At 45.0% G+C, this 13,962-nt stretch overlaps 1 protein-coding gene across 7 annotated transcripts in view; it reads left to right on the forward strand.

Annotated features, from left to right (window-relative positions):
• Nucleotides 1-763: 763 nt before the first annotated feature.
• Nucleotides 764-13,962, forward strand: part of ZCCHC9 (zinc finger CCHC-type containing 9) — a 13,846-nt gene continuing 647 nt past the window's right edge. The window contains exons 1-5 of one of the 7 annotated variants that reach the window (XM_006037056.2): nt 764-784; nt 1,269-1,655; nt 9,566-9,716; nt 9,982-10,074; nt 12,206-12,274. In XM_006037056.2, the coding sequence (XP_006037118.1) occupies nt 1,296-1,655; nt 9,566-9,716; nt 9,982-10,074; nt 12,206-12,274 (673 nt within the window). In that variant the 5' untranslated portion in view covers nt 764-784; nt 1,269-1,295. The other 6 variants (XM_006037053.2, XM_006037054.2, XM_006037057.3 and 3 more) reach the window with 6 other exon arrangements.

Below are 13,962 nucleotides of genomic sequence, written 5' to 3' on the forward strand. Positions count from 1 at the left end.
CGTTCATTGCTTTTCAAAGCAGTATCTCAGTGGGTCGCTGACCTCAAAGGCTGGGCACCCTGGGCTCCTTGAAGACTACGGTGGCGTGCTATTCAGTGTTAGCGCTGCTCAGCGTGCAAACGAGTCTCAAGATAAACCTGGACATTTCCAAATGAGAATTCAAAGTGGTCTTTCTGAGAAACAGAATTACTTTAATTAGTCAAAAGATGAGTGAAAACTAAGAGCTGGCATTTTCCGAGGGGAAGCCTTGAGTTTAATGCGTGGTGCCTTGAGCCTAGGAGGTTGCGACCCACTGCACTATCTGGCTTTATACCAAAGGGGTAGGATTTGGACTACTGTGGTTTGTTCATTATCCTTTGCTCTCCGCATGCTCCAGCCTCTCCCCGGCAAGATGCGTATTGTATCTATGGCAAGACAGGCAAAAGCACCCCCCCTTCCCGGGGAGATGTGCCCTCGAGGATGACCGCGGCACTAGCACGGAGCGCGGGCAGAGCACAGCCGAGACCTCCCGGTCACGGTTTGTAAAGGATCTCCCACGGAAGCCAAAATACCCGCCAGCGCGGGGGGCGGAGGCCCACGGAGGGCTGACACCACCCCGGCAGAGCAGGCTGCGCGAGCGACAGGCTCCCGCGCGAGACGCCACGTGACCGCGGCTCTACTGGAGCGCGCCAGCCGCCAGCAACCTAAGACCACGTGACCCCTCCCGCGCCACCGAGCATCTTTCTGGCTAGAGCGGCCCACCCCACCTCTCGGAGGGCCACTTCCGGCGCGCTATATGCTTCCGGTACGGTCGCTCTGCCTCTTCCTGCCTGTGAACATCTTCTGCCCTGGAGGTCGCGCTGGTGGGGAGCGGGCAGGTGGATTCTCGGGGCGGCCGCAGCGCAGTTGCAGCAGCGGGTGGTGTCGGAGGGGCCTGCTCTGCGCGCCGGGGAGGGGGCGGGCGCCTCTTGTTACCGGGGCGGGGGGTGTTGAGGGAGCGTGTGTTGGGGTCTGCCCACCCCGGGGGTCTGGCGGAGTGGCTCTCTTGTGAGGCAGGCGGTGGTTGAGGTGTGTGTGGTGGAGGGTGTGTGGGGGGGTGGCTACCCTGGGGCAAGTGCTGGCAGAGGGGGTTTGCTTGTGAGGCAGGTGGTGGTTATGGGGTGGGAGCTTTTATAGACATAGACAGCTCTGGGGTTGGGTGTTGCTTGTGAGGCCCAGCACATGCATCTAGATGTAAGTACGGGAGCATGTGAAGGGTCTGACCCCCACCCCCCAGTGCTGTTTTACAGCCCCGCCAGGGTCCCTGAGGAGCAGCCATGACACGCTGGGCCCGCCAGCATGCAGCCTGCAGCCGGGGCGTCCTGGAGGCGACGCCCTGGGAGAAGATGGCGGATGGGGCCCCCAAGGGCAGCGCGAAGGCTGGGCCAGGCCATGGCTCCCGCCCACTTTGCCTCCAGAGAGATCCAGGGGGGAAGAAGAAAAATAGGAAGAAGAAAGACTACGTGAACGAGGACGTCAATGGGTTCCTGGAGCACATGAGGCAGAGCGTGCAGGGCCGGCTGGTTTTGGCAGCCCACGACCCTGAGGTGGGGGCAGAAGTAGCAGTGGCCTTGAAGAAAGACCAGCGCCGGGAGGGGAGGCGGTTGAAGAGGCAAGAGAAGAAGAAACATGCCATGGTGAGACCCTGGTCCTGCTTCCTCCCTGTTCTTTCCACATAGTGGCAGTGTCCTTGGAGCAGGGCTTCTCAACACTTTTAGCTTCCAGGTACCGTCAGAAAGAGCCAGCTCTTAGGTCTCATATCTCTGTTACTCTAGGGCAATTCTTCTGTTGCAGAGAACCCAGACCACAACAGGGCAGACTGTTTCTGGCCTTATGGATCAGGGTTTGAAATACAGGGAGGGTTGGGGGGGGGTCTGAACCCCCCCCCATAAGAGGCAAGAGCCCCCAGCCCACCCTGCGCCTGTCTAAGTAACTTAGGTGGTGGTGGCTTCTGGCTGCCACCTCCGCAGATCCCACCCCGCCCTTCCCAAGAATAGGAGTGTAATTCAAACCCTGCTGTGGATTCCTGTTTGAAACCTCTAGGTCTGTTTTGTGCGTTGTGTTGGTGTTGGCACACCTAACAGTGCTAATGTTGCACAGCACCCTTAAGAGGATCTTGCCACAACCTGGTGAAGAACCGCTGCCCTAGACAGTAGCACCACTTCAGCTGTAGTGAGGATTGAGAACCCCTTTCTGTTTAAAGGTCCTCTCTCAAGTACTCTCAAATTAACATGTTCACTTGGACTGTCTTGCAATATGGTGGGTCATGTGTGAGTGTAGGGTAAGTTAGGGGTCATTTGAGCAAAGCGTTCTGGAGATGCAGTCTGTGAAAAACAGCATGTCTTAAGATTGACACTTTGTCAGACTTGCTGAGGCTTGGGGCTTTGAACATGTCCGAGAAGGTCCTGGTTGTTGATGCATATGAAACCGACTTCATGAAACCTGCTATCCTTTTGGAAAAGCAAAATGACAAAATGTCTTCAAAAAGAGTTTAGCTTGGTGCATGCCTAGGTGTCGTGCATAGATAGGGGAGTTGCTACATGGCTGGTATTCACTTGGGAGTGAAAGAGGCCTTCTGTAGTCATTGCACCTTACCTGCACCTAGCAGATGTCAGTCCTACTTTTGACTGACATCTGAATGAGACTTGTATGAATGTATGCATGTTACTAAAATTGTACTTGTTAGAGGGAACGTTTTTTGGAGAAATGTGATCCAAGTGCAGAAGATAATTCAAGCACTTTCTGACTTGTTGCAGAAAAGAAACAAATCCTAATTGCGAGTGGTTGCAGGAAGGGCATGGGGGGACTTAAAGTCAGAGAAATAAGGGAATAATCCCAGAAAATTAGGGCTGGAGGAGACCCCAGGAGGTCATCTAGTGTAGGCCCCTGGTCAAGGCAGGAACATCCTCGTCTAAACCACCCCAGGCAAGTTTTTGCTGAACCTATTTTTAACTTCAGCCATAAAGGTTCTGTATCCTCTCTTGGTAATCTATTTCTGTGTTTAGTTCTTGGGAATAGCCAATTTAATTTCCTTTGTTGCATTTACTGGTAAGGCTATTAGTACTTGTCTTAGCCCATGTGGACACAGAAAATAGTTATCCCTATTTTTGTAACAGCTTTTTTTATACTTGAAGACTGTTAGCATCACTCTCGCACCTTTGCCCCCACCACCCCATGTCCTTTCTTCTCCAGACTTAGCAATCCCAGTTCTTTCAGCCTTTCCTTGTATGTTGTGTTCTCTAGACCAGTAATCGCTTGTTGCTCTTCTCTGGAATATTTCCAATTTGTCCATGTCTGTCTTGAAGTGTGTTACTCGGAACTGGCCCTTACACCAGATGAGACCTTACTGGTGCTGAATAGAATGGAAGAATCACTTCCTGTGACTTGCAGGTGACAATTAATATAGTGGGGGGCAACTTTTTGGCTTGTGCGCCACAAATTAGCCCCGCATCTTTCCCAAGTGCCACTCTGATCCCCTTCTCCTACCCTATCTGCTGCTCATCGTTGAATTCCCAACTCTATGCTCCCTGCTGGATTTGCTGCTTTGCTTTCTGCTCCCTGCTCCCTGCTGTAGCTGCAACTATGCTGCCTGTCTCCTCCCTGATCTGCCACTTGTGCATGTGCCTATGTCACTTCCATTCAGGAAGAGCACACACCAACTGCTGGAACTTCCTTAGCCTGACGAAGGGTTTTTGAACCCGAAAGTTTGCTTAATAACTATTCTCCAACTATTTGGGTTGGTCTAATAAAAGATATCAAATTCACCCAAGGAACCTTGTCTGCCTATGTCCTTAGACCAACACAGCTACAACCTAAACCCTATGTCACTTGTGGCACTCATGCTGCAGATTGGCCACCCCTGTGTTAATATATCCCCAGATCCATTATTCTGTCCACCTCTGTTCACCCCCTCCCCAACCCCCAGTTCATAAAGCCCATCACCTTGTCATACAGAGGATAGATTCCTTGATGATATGCTTGAGAGTCTCTTTGGGTATTGAAGTTAGATGAGTTACTCTAATTCCCTGGATCCTACTCCATTCTCATCTTCCCCCCCCGCCCCGCCCTTTTTTTGAAGATGAAAACTATATTGGCCCATTTCTAGTTACCTGGCAGTCCACGAGTTCTCAAATGTAATAACCAATAGCTCTGCAATTTTCTCAGCTAATTCCTTGTTAGCCAAGCTGGTGCATTTCTAGGCTGTCTTTTCTTCCTGTGCATCTTTTCATAGAATCATAGGGCTGGAAGGGACCCTGAAGGATCATTGGGTCCAGCCTCCTGCATGAGCGGGAAAGACATCTGGGGTCAGGTGACCTCAGCCAGGTAACCGTCCAGTCTTCTCTTGATTACCTCTAGGGTAGATGATTGCCCCACCTCTGGGGGGAGCTTGTTCCATAGTCTGGACACCCTAGTTGTGAAGAAGTTTTTCCTAATGTTCAGCCTGAAACTATCTTCCAGGAGTTTGTGGCCGTTGTTTCTAGTTTTCCCCAAGGGCACCCTGGTGAACAGTTGTTCACCAAGCCCCTGATGTACGCCTATGATATAGCGGTAAGCTGCAATCACGTCCCCTCTCAGCCTTCTTTTCTTTAGGCTGAAGAGTCTGAGATCCCTCAACCTCTCCTCTTATGGCTTGCCATGCAAGTCCCTGATCATATGGGTGACCCTTCTCTGGACCCTCTCGAGCTTTAGCACATCCTTGTTGAAGTGTGGCGCCCAGAACTGGACACAATACTCCAGCTGCGGCCGCACCAATGTTGAGTAAAGCAGGAGAATCGCTTCTTTGGATTTACGGGAAATGCATCGATTGATGTATGCCGGAGTTTTATTTTTCTTATTGTCACTTTAAAATACAGGTACTCCTCACTTAATGTTGTCCTGGTTAACATTGTTTTGTTATTATGTTGCTGATCTATTGGAGAATATACTCATTTAAAGTTGTGTAATATTCAGTTATAATGTTGTTTGGCCGCGGCCTGCTAGTAGGTAACTACTGTGACATACCTGGATTCACTTAACATCGTTTTGCTTAAAGTCACATTTTTCAAGAATGTAACTACAACTTTAAGTGAGTAGCTGTACTACCAATTCTTCCAGACTCCTTTTCCACTTAGACCTGCCTCCCATCAGATGCTGCCCTCCAGTACTCTGAGTTTTGAAAGTCCACTTTTCTGAAACTCAGTGTTTAACAAATGGGTATGGGTGATAGGAGAGGGTAGGGATTCAATGGCAGTGCAGGGATTGGGTGGTGGCAGGATTTGGGGGATGAGGAAGCGGAGTTGTCCCCTCCACATTATGCTCTCCTGTGCTGTATACTAGGATCTAGAAAGATGCTGCCCCACTGGGAAAAGTGGTATGAAAGTCCCATGTTGTAGCCCATATTAGGTGGGACCCAAGAAGCCCTGAAGTACTGAAAACAAAAAAATACAACGTTACAGTATTTGCTGTCCCTGAATGGGGAGTGGGTGGGCCAAAAGATTGCTTGCTGGGGCCAAGCAAAAATAGGGATAGGGCTTGGGAGGTGCTTGTAGGTGGGGAGCAGGGGAACAGAACAGGCCATGGTTTGGTATATGGCTGCAGCTACATAAAAGAAGCGTTCAACTGTCCAGTGAGCTGCTGTCTGCAATGTATGTCAGACAGCAAGGACCACCTGTGACTTTTCTCACTTGTTCTGTGAGCTGCTATACCAAACGTGTCAGTGCATGATAGTTATGCCCACTGCATTGTTTGAATCAGTACAAGACAAGAAGAGAACTTGGAAATTGCATGGACCACATAGGTTCAAGTGACAGAACTGTCAATTGGCTCTTAGGAAACCTGAAGTTTTGTGTCTGGCTCTGCTATTGGCCTGTTGGGTGAACTCAGATGTGTCAGTTCACTTCTGAGTATTGATTTACTCGTCTGTTAAGATTTACTGGGGAATAGAGTGATGTAGGATGTTTTTACAACCTCTCAACAGTGACAAGTTGGCTACGTACCTGCTGCTACCTAAAGGGTCACATGCTCCTATATGACACACACTTTTTTTTCCTGTTTAAAAAAATAGGAATTTACCATCAAAGAGAGCAGCTGCCTTGTGTCTTTCCCATTCTGTTCAGTGAGGCTCGAACCTTTGACAACAAGGCAATGAACTTTTGGTTTTCAGCAGTTTGTGTGTCAGTAAACTTGACATTTGAAAGGTGTCAGAACCCAGTAGTTAAGTGCCTCGGCACAGTGGAATTTTCCACTGCGGTGGAGAACCCCGATGCAGAAAAGTTCCCGCCATCCTTATGCAAATACGCACACCATTATTGGCTGGTTCTAAATTATTCCTACATGGCGACTAGCAATTGGCTCGCTAGCCGTATAAAAGTTAGCAGTTTCCGCCCAAGTTGGAGAACTTCGCGCCCATCTCGGAGTGAACTTGGCGGACTGATCAACCACCAACGACTCCCCGTCATCGACTTTCCCGACGTACCCTGTGTCCTGCATGCTCGTTGAATTGTTGTACCCTGTGTCCTGCATGCTTGTTGAATTGTCCACGGACATCTCACCTCGGTTTATAGAGCTCTCGTTCGGTTTGCAGCTGTAACTGAAGTTAACTCTTCGCCTACGCTGTGTCCATTGACAGTGTAAGTAAAGTAATCTTGGTTTAATAGATACGATTCTGTGCCTAATTCTGCTCCATCGCGGGAAACTACCCACCTGCCGTTTCCCGGCCCACCACTCGACTGCTACAAAAGGCACAGAAAATCCCAGGGCAGGTTTATCTCTCCGTTAAGAAAGCTCACAATCGTCTCTTTCTTCAGTGTGCATGTTGTAGTTTTTTAGAGCCCATGTGAACTAAATTCACGTAACAGTACTTCCATCTCCGGCAGTTGTGAGGCCTCGCCTGGAGTATTATGTCCAGTTTGGGGCCCCATGCTTCAAGGAAGATGTGGACAGATTGGAAAAAATATAGTGGTGAGCAACAAAAATGATAAGGCGCCTGGGAAGCTTGCCTTGTGAGACTAAATAACCCTAGTTCTTCCAGTGTGGAGAATTGATAACAGTCTTCAAATACCTGAAGGGTGATTTGTGAAGAGGATGAAGATAGACTTTCCTCTGTGGCTGTAGGAGACAGGATTAGGAGCAATGAACTCAAGCCTCAGCAGAGGAAATTTAGGTTGGAGATTAGGAGGATCTTTCTGAGTATGAGGTTGGGCAAACATTGGAACAGGCTACCTAGAGAAGCTGTGTAATCTCCATTCCTGAAAATTTTGGAGAGCTGGTTAGATAAGACACTTAGCTGGGATGGTTTAGTTAGGGGTGATCCAGCTTTGACTGGGGGCTGGTCTAGATGACCTTGTGAGGTCCCTTCCAGCCCTCCTTTCTTATGATCCCATGATCTTGTTTTCCTTTTACGGTGGGGAAACTAACATAAATGCAACCTGCCTTTTTTTTCGTGTTACCCCACACTTGCATTACTATATAGTGGTAGGGGTTTCACTTGGATTGAGCCTTTGATATCATCTGAGGAAGTGGAAGGGTTGATGTCTACAGGGGTTGGTGATGCTACTGATACACAATTTTAAATCTAGACCTTGTTTAGAGAAAGTTGTACTAGTACAGCTAAAATTTGTTTGTTTTGAAACTGAATAGTTAGTATAAACTCAAATGACATAATCAAATTGTATATGACTCTTGTCCGTGTGATTCTTTGATCTGTAATTGTGTAAAGGAGTAGTGTACTCAAGTGGTCACAAACAGAGCCAAATTCTTGGTAGATGGAGGAATTGGTGTATCTGCTCACTGGAAGCAAGGTGTGCCGTAAGGAAGTGGAATTCCCACCTGCTATAGATGAGACCAGTGGTTCTCAACTCGAGGCACCCCTCGCTGCACTCGAGGTGCGCTCTATAGCTTTTGTAAATTGAGTGGCACTCAGTTTAAAAAATGTATATACTACAGTGTTTTTCCTGTACTCAGTTTCAAATAATTTATATACTACAGTGTTTTTAGCTCCTTGAAGGGGGCTGGGGATCAGGGTGAGAGATTGGCCAGGCAGGGACAAGGCTGAGCCTACGCTTATCTGCTAACCTCCTCACATTGGCCTTATTTTCTCACAGCTTGCAGCACTCTTCAAAGGATCTGATGGTGTCCCAGGGTGCCACAGTGCCACACTGACTGAGAATTATTGGACTAGACACTATCTGAAATTCAGTGTTACTTACTTTTTAGAGACTTGGCTTGTCTTGATGACTCTAAATAACTGATCATTGTAAATAAATGATGTATAAGCCAATCCAGGTTCATTCTATGCTTTGCCCTAAAGCGTGGCTGCTCCTGTGGTTTTCCTGGCAAGAATGCTTTCCCACATCTTGCTCCCCATTGAAGGATGCTCTAAGCCACAGGTGGACAACTCATGGCACATGTGCCACAAGTGGCATGGACAGCTGCTGTGTGTGGCACAAGAGCCTTGGGTACTCAATAAAGGGAGGTGCCAGAATGGAAGCAGGGAGTGGAGTGCAGCTGCAGGAGGCATCAGGTATCACTACCAAGAGCCAGGGATCCTCGCTTGCCATATAAAACTGCAGCAATTTTGGGGCCAGGGAAGGATTGACTTGGCACTCCCAGGTGCCACTCTCTAGGCGTCAGTTATCATGGAGGTTTCTCAGAGGTGGATGCCTGGTGCCAAGCAGTTCGAGTGAGATCACCAGCTAATTCCTAATTAGATATCTAGTAGCAGCTATTTGTACAAACTGGTGCTGAATTTGGCCCAGAAGGTAAGGGGATAGATTCAGCCCATTGCCGATATCAGGGCATCCCAGACTTTTGCTAATAAGCACACTGTAGGATTAAGGTAGAATGCAGGTAACATATCACTACTGTCTTAATGATGTGTGTTGTGGTAGTGGTTCCAGGGACAAACTTCTGTAGACATGTCTTAAAACTTGCAGAACTGCATTGCAGCTTGTGCCAGGCTCCTTCTCTGCCTGCACCTGCCAAATGTACCAGTTTTCTTTTCCGAGGGAGGGTGCATTCATTCTGTAATGCTCAGGTGCTGATGCCCATGATGAAGTTCTTGTGTCATCGTAGATGCAGCAGTAGTGACTATAGTATTCAGCTTGATCAATTGTCACAGGCCTGTATTCACGATGGTTTTGTGATTCACTGCGCTAATGAGATTATTTTTATATTCCAGGCATTTTCCTCTTGGGAAGAAGTATAAGTATCTTTTTATAGCCACAGAATCCTTATTAGTCAGTGATTTTGTACTGTCTCTTTCAGTACCAGTTATTGAGTTTTAGTTACTGAGATCCCTAATTCTAATTTCTCCCTGAGCACAGCTTTCTTGATCCAGACTCTTAAACCTTGTTGCTGTCCTGTTACCTTTATGCCACAGTAGATAAGTAGATAAGTTTAAAGTAATTTTAATATAAAAAGGAATTTAGCAAAAATAAAATTAGACACAAATAACAATTGGGTGGTACTAACAATAAAGGGGTTCTTCAGTTTTTGGCTGTAAACAAGTTTGTCTGTAGACATGTGCATTTCTATGGTCAGTCTACTAATTCATGTTTTATTTTCAAAGGTATGTTTCCACTGTAGAAAGCCTGGCCATGGCATTGCAGATTGCCCAGCAGCACTTGAAAATCAGGATATGGGTACTGGAATCTGTTATCGGTGTGGATCTACAGAGCATGAAATCAGCAAGTGTAAAGCAAAAATAGACCCAGCTGTTGGTATGCTTTAATATCTGTTTCTTTCTTAAAGGGAATGCTGTGTAAGGGGTTTCCATTCATTGAAGTATAATATTTTCTTTTTTTAGTCAGAAAAAGTAACAGTTGTTGTGAAGACGCACATTACTTGTTTTAAACTGGTTCTGGATTACTGCAATATTGATTTCTTCTGTGTAAATCTCATTCATTGCATAAGCTAGTGTTTTATCTGTATGTTTACTGTGATGGCTGTAGCATGTATCATGAGAAAACAAATCAAATTTTGCAGGGGAATTTCCATTTGCAAAATGTTTTATTTGTGGTGAGATGGGACATCTGTCAAGATCGTGTCCAGATAACCCTAAAGGACTGTATGCTGAAGGTGAGTATAACTATTTAAATTGAATATTTGTCTTAGTTTCTTGTAGTTAAATTTAAATTAACAAAGAAATGGCTATCAGGTAGTGAGTATAAATATTTGTATTGTGTATGTCTGTGTATAAAGCCTGTGGCAACTTTAGTGTGTCCCATGTTTAGCTTTCCTAACTAGGGATTGCTTCCTCATTTGCAAGGATCTTGACATCAGCAAGGTAAGTAGCAGAGTATAGAAATTGAATTTTGTATCTTCTAATCCTCAGTTTTGAGAGAGCTTTTAGAAGGCTTGAGAATGACAGGAGAGTTTCATAGCCGTTATCTGTCTCCCATCACTTTTAATGCTTCTGACTTGGATAACTCCTACTCCTTCATTTCTTTGAACTTAACTAGAATATAATTCAATTAAAAAATAAACAGTGGGGCTAAATGGTACTATGCACTTGTGATTTGTCCCCTTAATCGAGGGGTATCAAACTCAATCACATCCTAGTCTGCATGCCAGATAGAGAGGGTCTGTGGGCCCTACTTCCCCTTTCCCCTCCCTTAGCATACCTGAGCCAGTAGCTGCTTTGTGCAGCATGGGTCCCAGACTGGCTGGAGGAGGCATCATAGGTGGTATGTGTTCCAGAGTAGCCAGATATGGCAACACACATGGTGCAGAGCCCACCCCAGTGGGATTGTGCCACATACAGTGCCCACTCTGGGATACATACCACAGTGCAGATCCCAGACTAGTCAGAGTAGCTCTCAGATTAGGTATGTTGGGAAAGGGGAAGGGTTCTGTGGGTGGGATCAGGCCTGTGTACTGGCCTTGCCTCATGGGCATGTGCTGTGCCCCGTGTGTGTCTAAGACCTGGGGGGCAGCACCAGGGACCAGATGGCAGGGCTCTGCGGATCCAGCCTGTGGGCCATGTGTTTGACACCCCCCCCCCCCCCACAAGGTAACATATAAGTAGCAAGTTGGAACTGGGATGTTATTCTCTAAGGCAAATGAAGCAGTTTCCAGCTATGCATATAAGCAGAGTTACACTGTAGTGGCTGTTTTACCTAGACAATTGTAGGCTCACTGCTTGGTGGACACAGATTACTTAAGCATTTAGTAAGTGTTACCCAAATAAGTCCATGTAGTGCAACATTATGCTTCAGTCCTTTTTTTTATATAGTGATATGCTGACCTTGCAGAAGATGAAAAAGGAATGAAAGTAAAAAAGAACCCTCTTTTTTTTATCTTGTGGTGTTATAAATTGTATAACATACAAGCATGAAGTGATTTGAACTGGAAGCAATGCCTAAGCATTTTGTTGAATTGCAACATATTCTTAGTGAAGCCTTTATCCTAAGAAAGGAACATCTTCCACTTAAATTTCAGCTCAGTTTTAAGCTTATAAAGGGATTAGAGCAATCTACTCTACCTTTTTCCTTTCTACAGATAACTATTAGTTTTCTAGTATTTCCCATGAGTTTATCTTCTTACTCTATGAAAGACTTTCAGCAAACATCATGGTGGGGGGAAGCATTCACATTAAAATAGACAAGTATGATTATAAAGCCTTAAATTGGCAGAATCACATGACTTCACTTTTTTGTTTAAAACTGGCTGGATTTCTGATAGCCTTTCTCAAAAGGCCAAATATTGCAATTTAATGCCCACATGCAGCTTCCATTAATCCAAAAGTAGTTGTGAATGCTGGGATCTTCGAGCAGAGCTTGATCTGGAGGAAACTATTTATAGAGTTTCAAATAAGTGTGAAGACTTCCACGAAAATGTTACACAAATGATAGTTTCAGAGTAATAAGTCTTTATCTGTAGTTAAGATCTCAATGCTTTACAAAGGCATTGTCCCTGTTTCACAGTTGGGGAGTGGAGATGTAGAGGAAATCACTTGTCCATATGCATACAGTAGATCTCATACTGCAACAAATTATTTCATCTTACCTGGAAGTCTAGGAGGCCTCTGATTTTTGTTTTAAAGGAAATGTTTTAATTTGTACTGTATCTTTAACTTAATATAAAACCAAAACATTAAATGTATGCCTTTCCTGTTGTGCAGGTAAGTCAGTATGTGTAAAGCTTAGATCAGAGATATATTTTTTTTCCAGTTGTTAAACAATAGTTTTGGATGTTTCTGTTTTAATAGGAGGCTGCTGCAGGCTTTGTGGATCAGTGGAACACTTTAAAAAAGACTGTCCAGAAAACCAGAACTCAGGTGAGACTTAAGGAAAATGTAATTTATCTGCAGCAAAACCATCGTATTTTTCTCTGCCTGACTTGAAATAATGAAATCTATAAACAAGGCTTGAAAAATCCTCTCACTAGTAGCAAGTACAAAACTGGTATAATTATGAAGGATAAGTTATATTTGTGCAAAATTTAAAGGTAGGCTCTAACCCTTAAGTTAGAAGATGATGTGAACCAGTCTGGCTAGAGACAGCTCTAGTTCCTGTGCTGCTGCTCTCTGCTTGCTCAAGTGGTGGCAGAGTGACACTGACAGAACGGTTGTTAGGCTGATCCCCAGGGGTAGCAATGAAATTTAGAATAATCACATCAATTTAAATGCGAGATGCTACCTCAGAAGGATCTGAGTGGCAGGCAGGTACTGATGCTAATAGAAGAGAGAGAGAAATCCAAAATTAAAAGACTAGAAATCCTCCTTACCTCCTGCATTTAAGAGAAATGTAGAGGGAATAGATATTAATTGGTGAATGAGAAGAAACATTCTTACAACAGCCAAAGGACTCAAACATTCATTATTAATCAAGATTGATATGAAAGGTCCAGGTTGGAGAAACATCTTTCTTGCTTAGATGTTGCCTTTGGATTGTGTAAAGGAACACTTTAATCAACCTCTCGCTAATTAGTGCTGTGTGTTTTTTCAGGTATCTGGGGAAGCTCTAGATTAAAAACACATGTACATTATTTACCGATAATGCTGAAGAATTAAGCATTGTGGGGGTTTTTTCTGTTTGGTTTCACCCCTTTTCCTCTTAATTTATCTGCTGAGTTTACTTAGGCTCTCATTATATCTATCATTTTTTTTTTCTTATAAAATCATCCCTTTTGGGGAGACAGTTTAATTGACAAGTAGGATATTTCTGACTTCTAATAACTGAGGCTACTCCTTCGTTTTGAGAAATATCTTCCTGTAATCTCCATGCTGGGGTTTTACCTATAAGAGGGAACTGAGGAATAACTGATTGTGTGCGCCACAATAATGATTTAGTCATTTTGATTTGTGTTCAGCTGTTTTTCCTGCTTTCCTGTAGGTTGTTTTAGTACCTTTGGATTTGTAACCTGTTATGACGTTGGTGTGATACTCTGTTTATTGCTCCGTGTTTATTCATCACTCATTACTGTATGATATAAAATATCTGAGTTCTTGGTGTTCCAACTGTAGAAGATGTATTTATTTATTTTTAATCTAGCAGGATTGGCTGGTTCTTTATTGGTTTGATTGACTTATGTTTGATATGGGATTATGGTGATCTGTGTAATAATTTGCTCTTTAGCATTCCTGGTCACTATGGATTATTAGAAAAAAATGTGCAAAAGCTTCTCAGCCTGTAATGCAAAAACTGTTGCTTTATCTTTGAGGAAATCTGAAATCCCATGTGGTTGATGCTCAGATTCAATACCTTTGATTCAACAAACTCGCAGCTTTAGTTGACTTCTCAACAATCTGTTTTAAAATGTCTGAAAACTAAAACGTTCTTGATGCTGATTGGCAGAGGCCCTGGCAGGGGAGGAGGGACAAGGGGGCAGCCACCATCTTGTCTGCTGCTCTTCATACCTCTCTGCCAGCCAGCACCCTCCCCTCCTGGCAGCAAGGACCACTGGCTCCCCCTGGGGCACCAGCTTTTGCTGCTGCTGCTGTTGATTTAGCAGACAATTCCAGAT

This window comes from Alligator sinensis, unplaced genomic scaffold (genome assembly GCF_000455745.1).
Source record: "Alligator sinensis unplaced genomic scaffold, ASM45574v1 scaffold1491_1, whole genome shotgun sequence".
In the NCBI taxonomy this organism is placed as follows: Eukaryota; Metazoa; Chordata; order Crocodylia; family Alligatoridae; genus Alligator; species Alligator sinensis.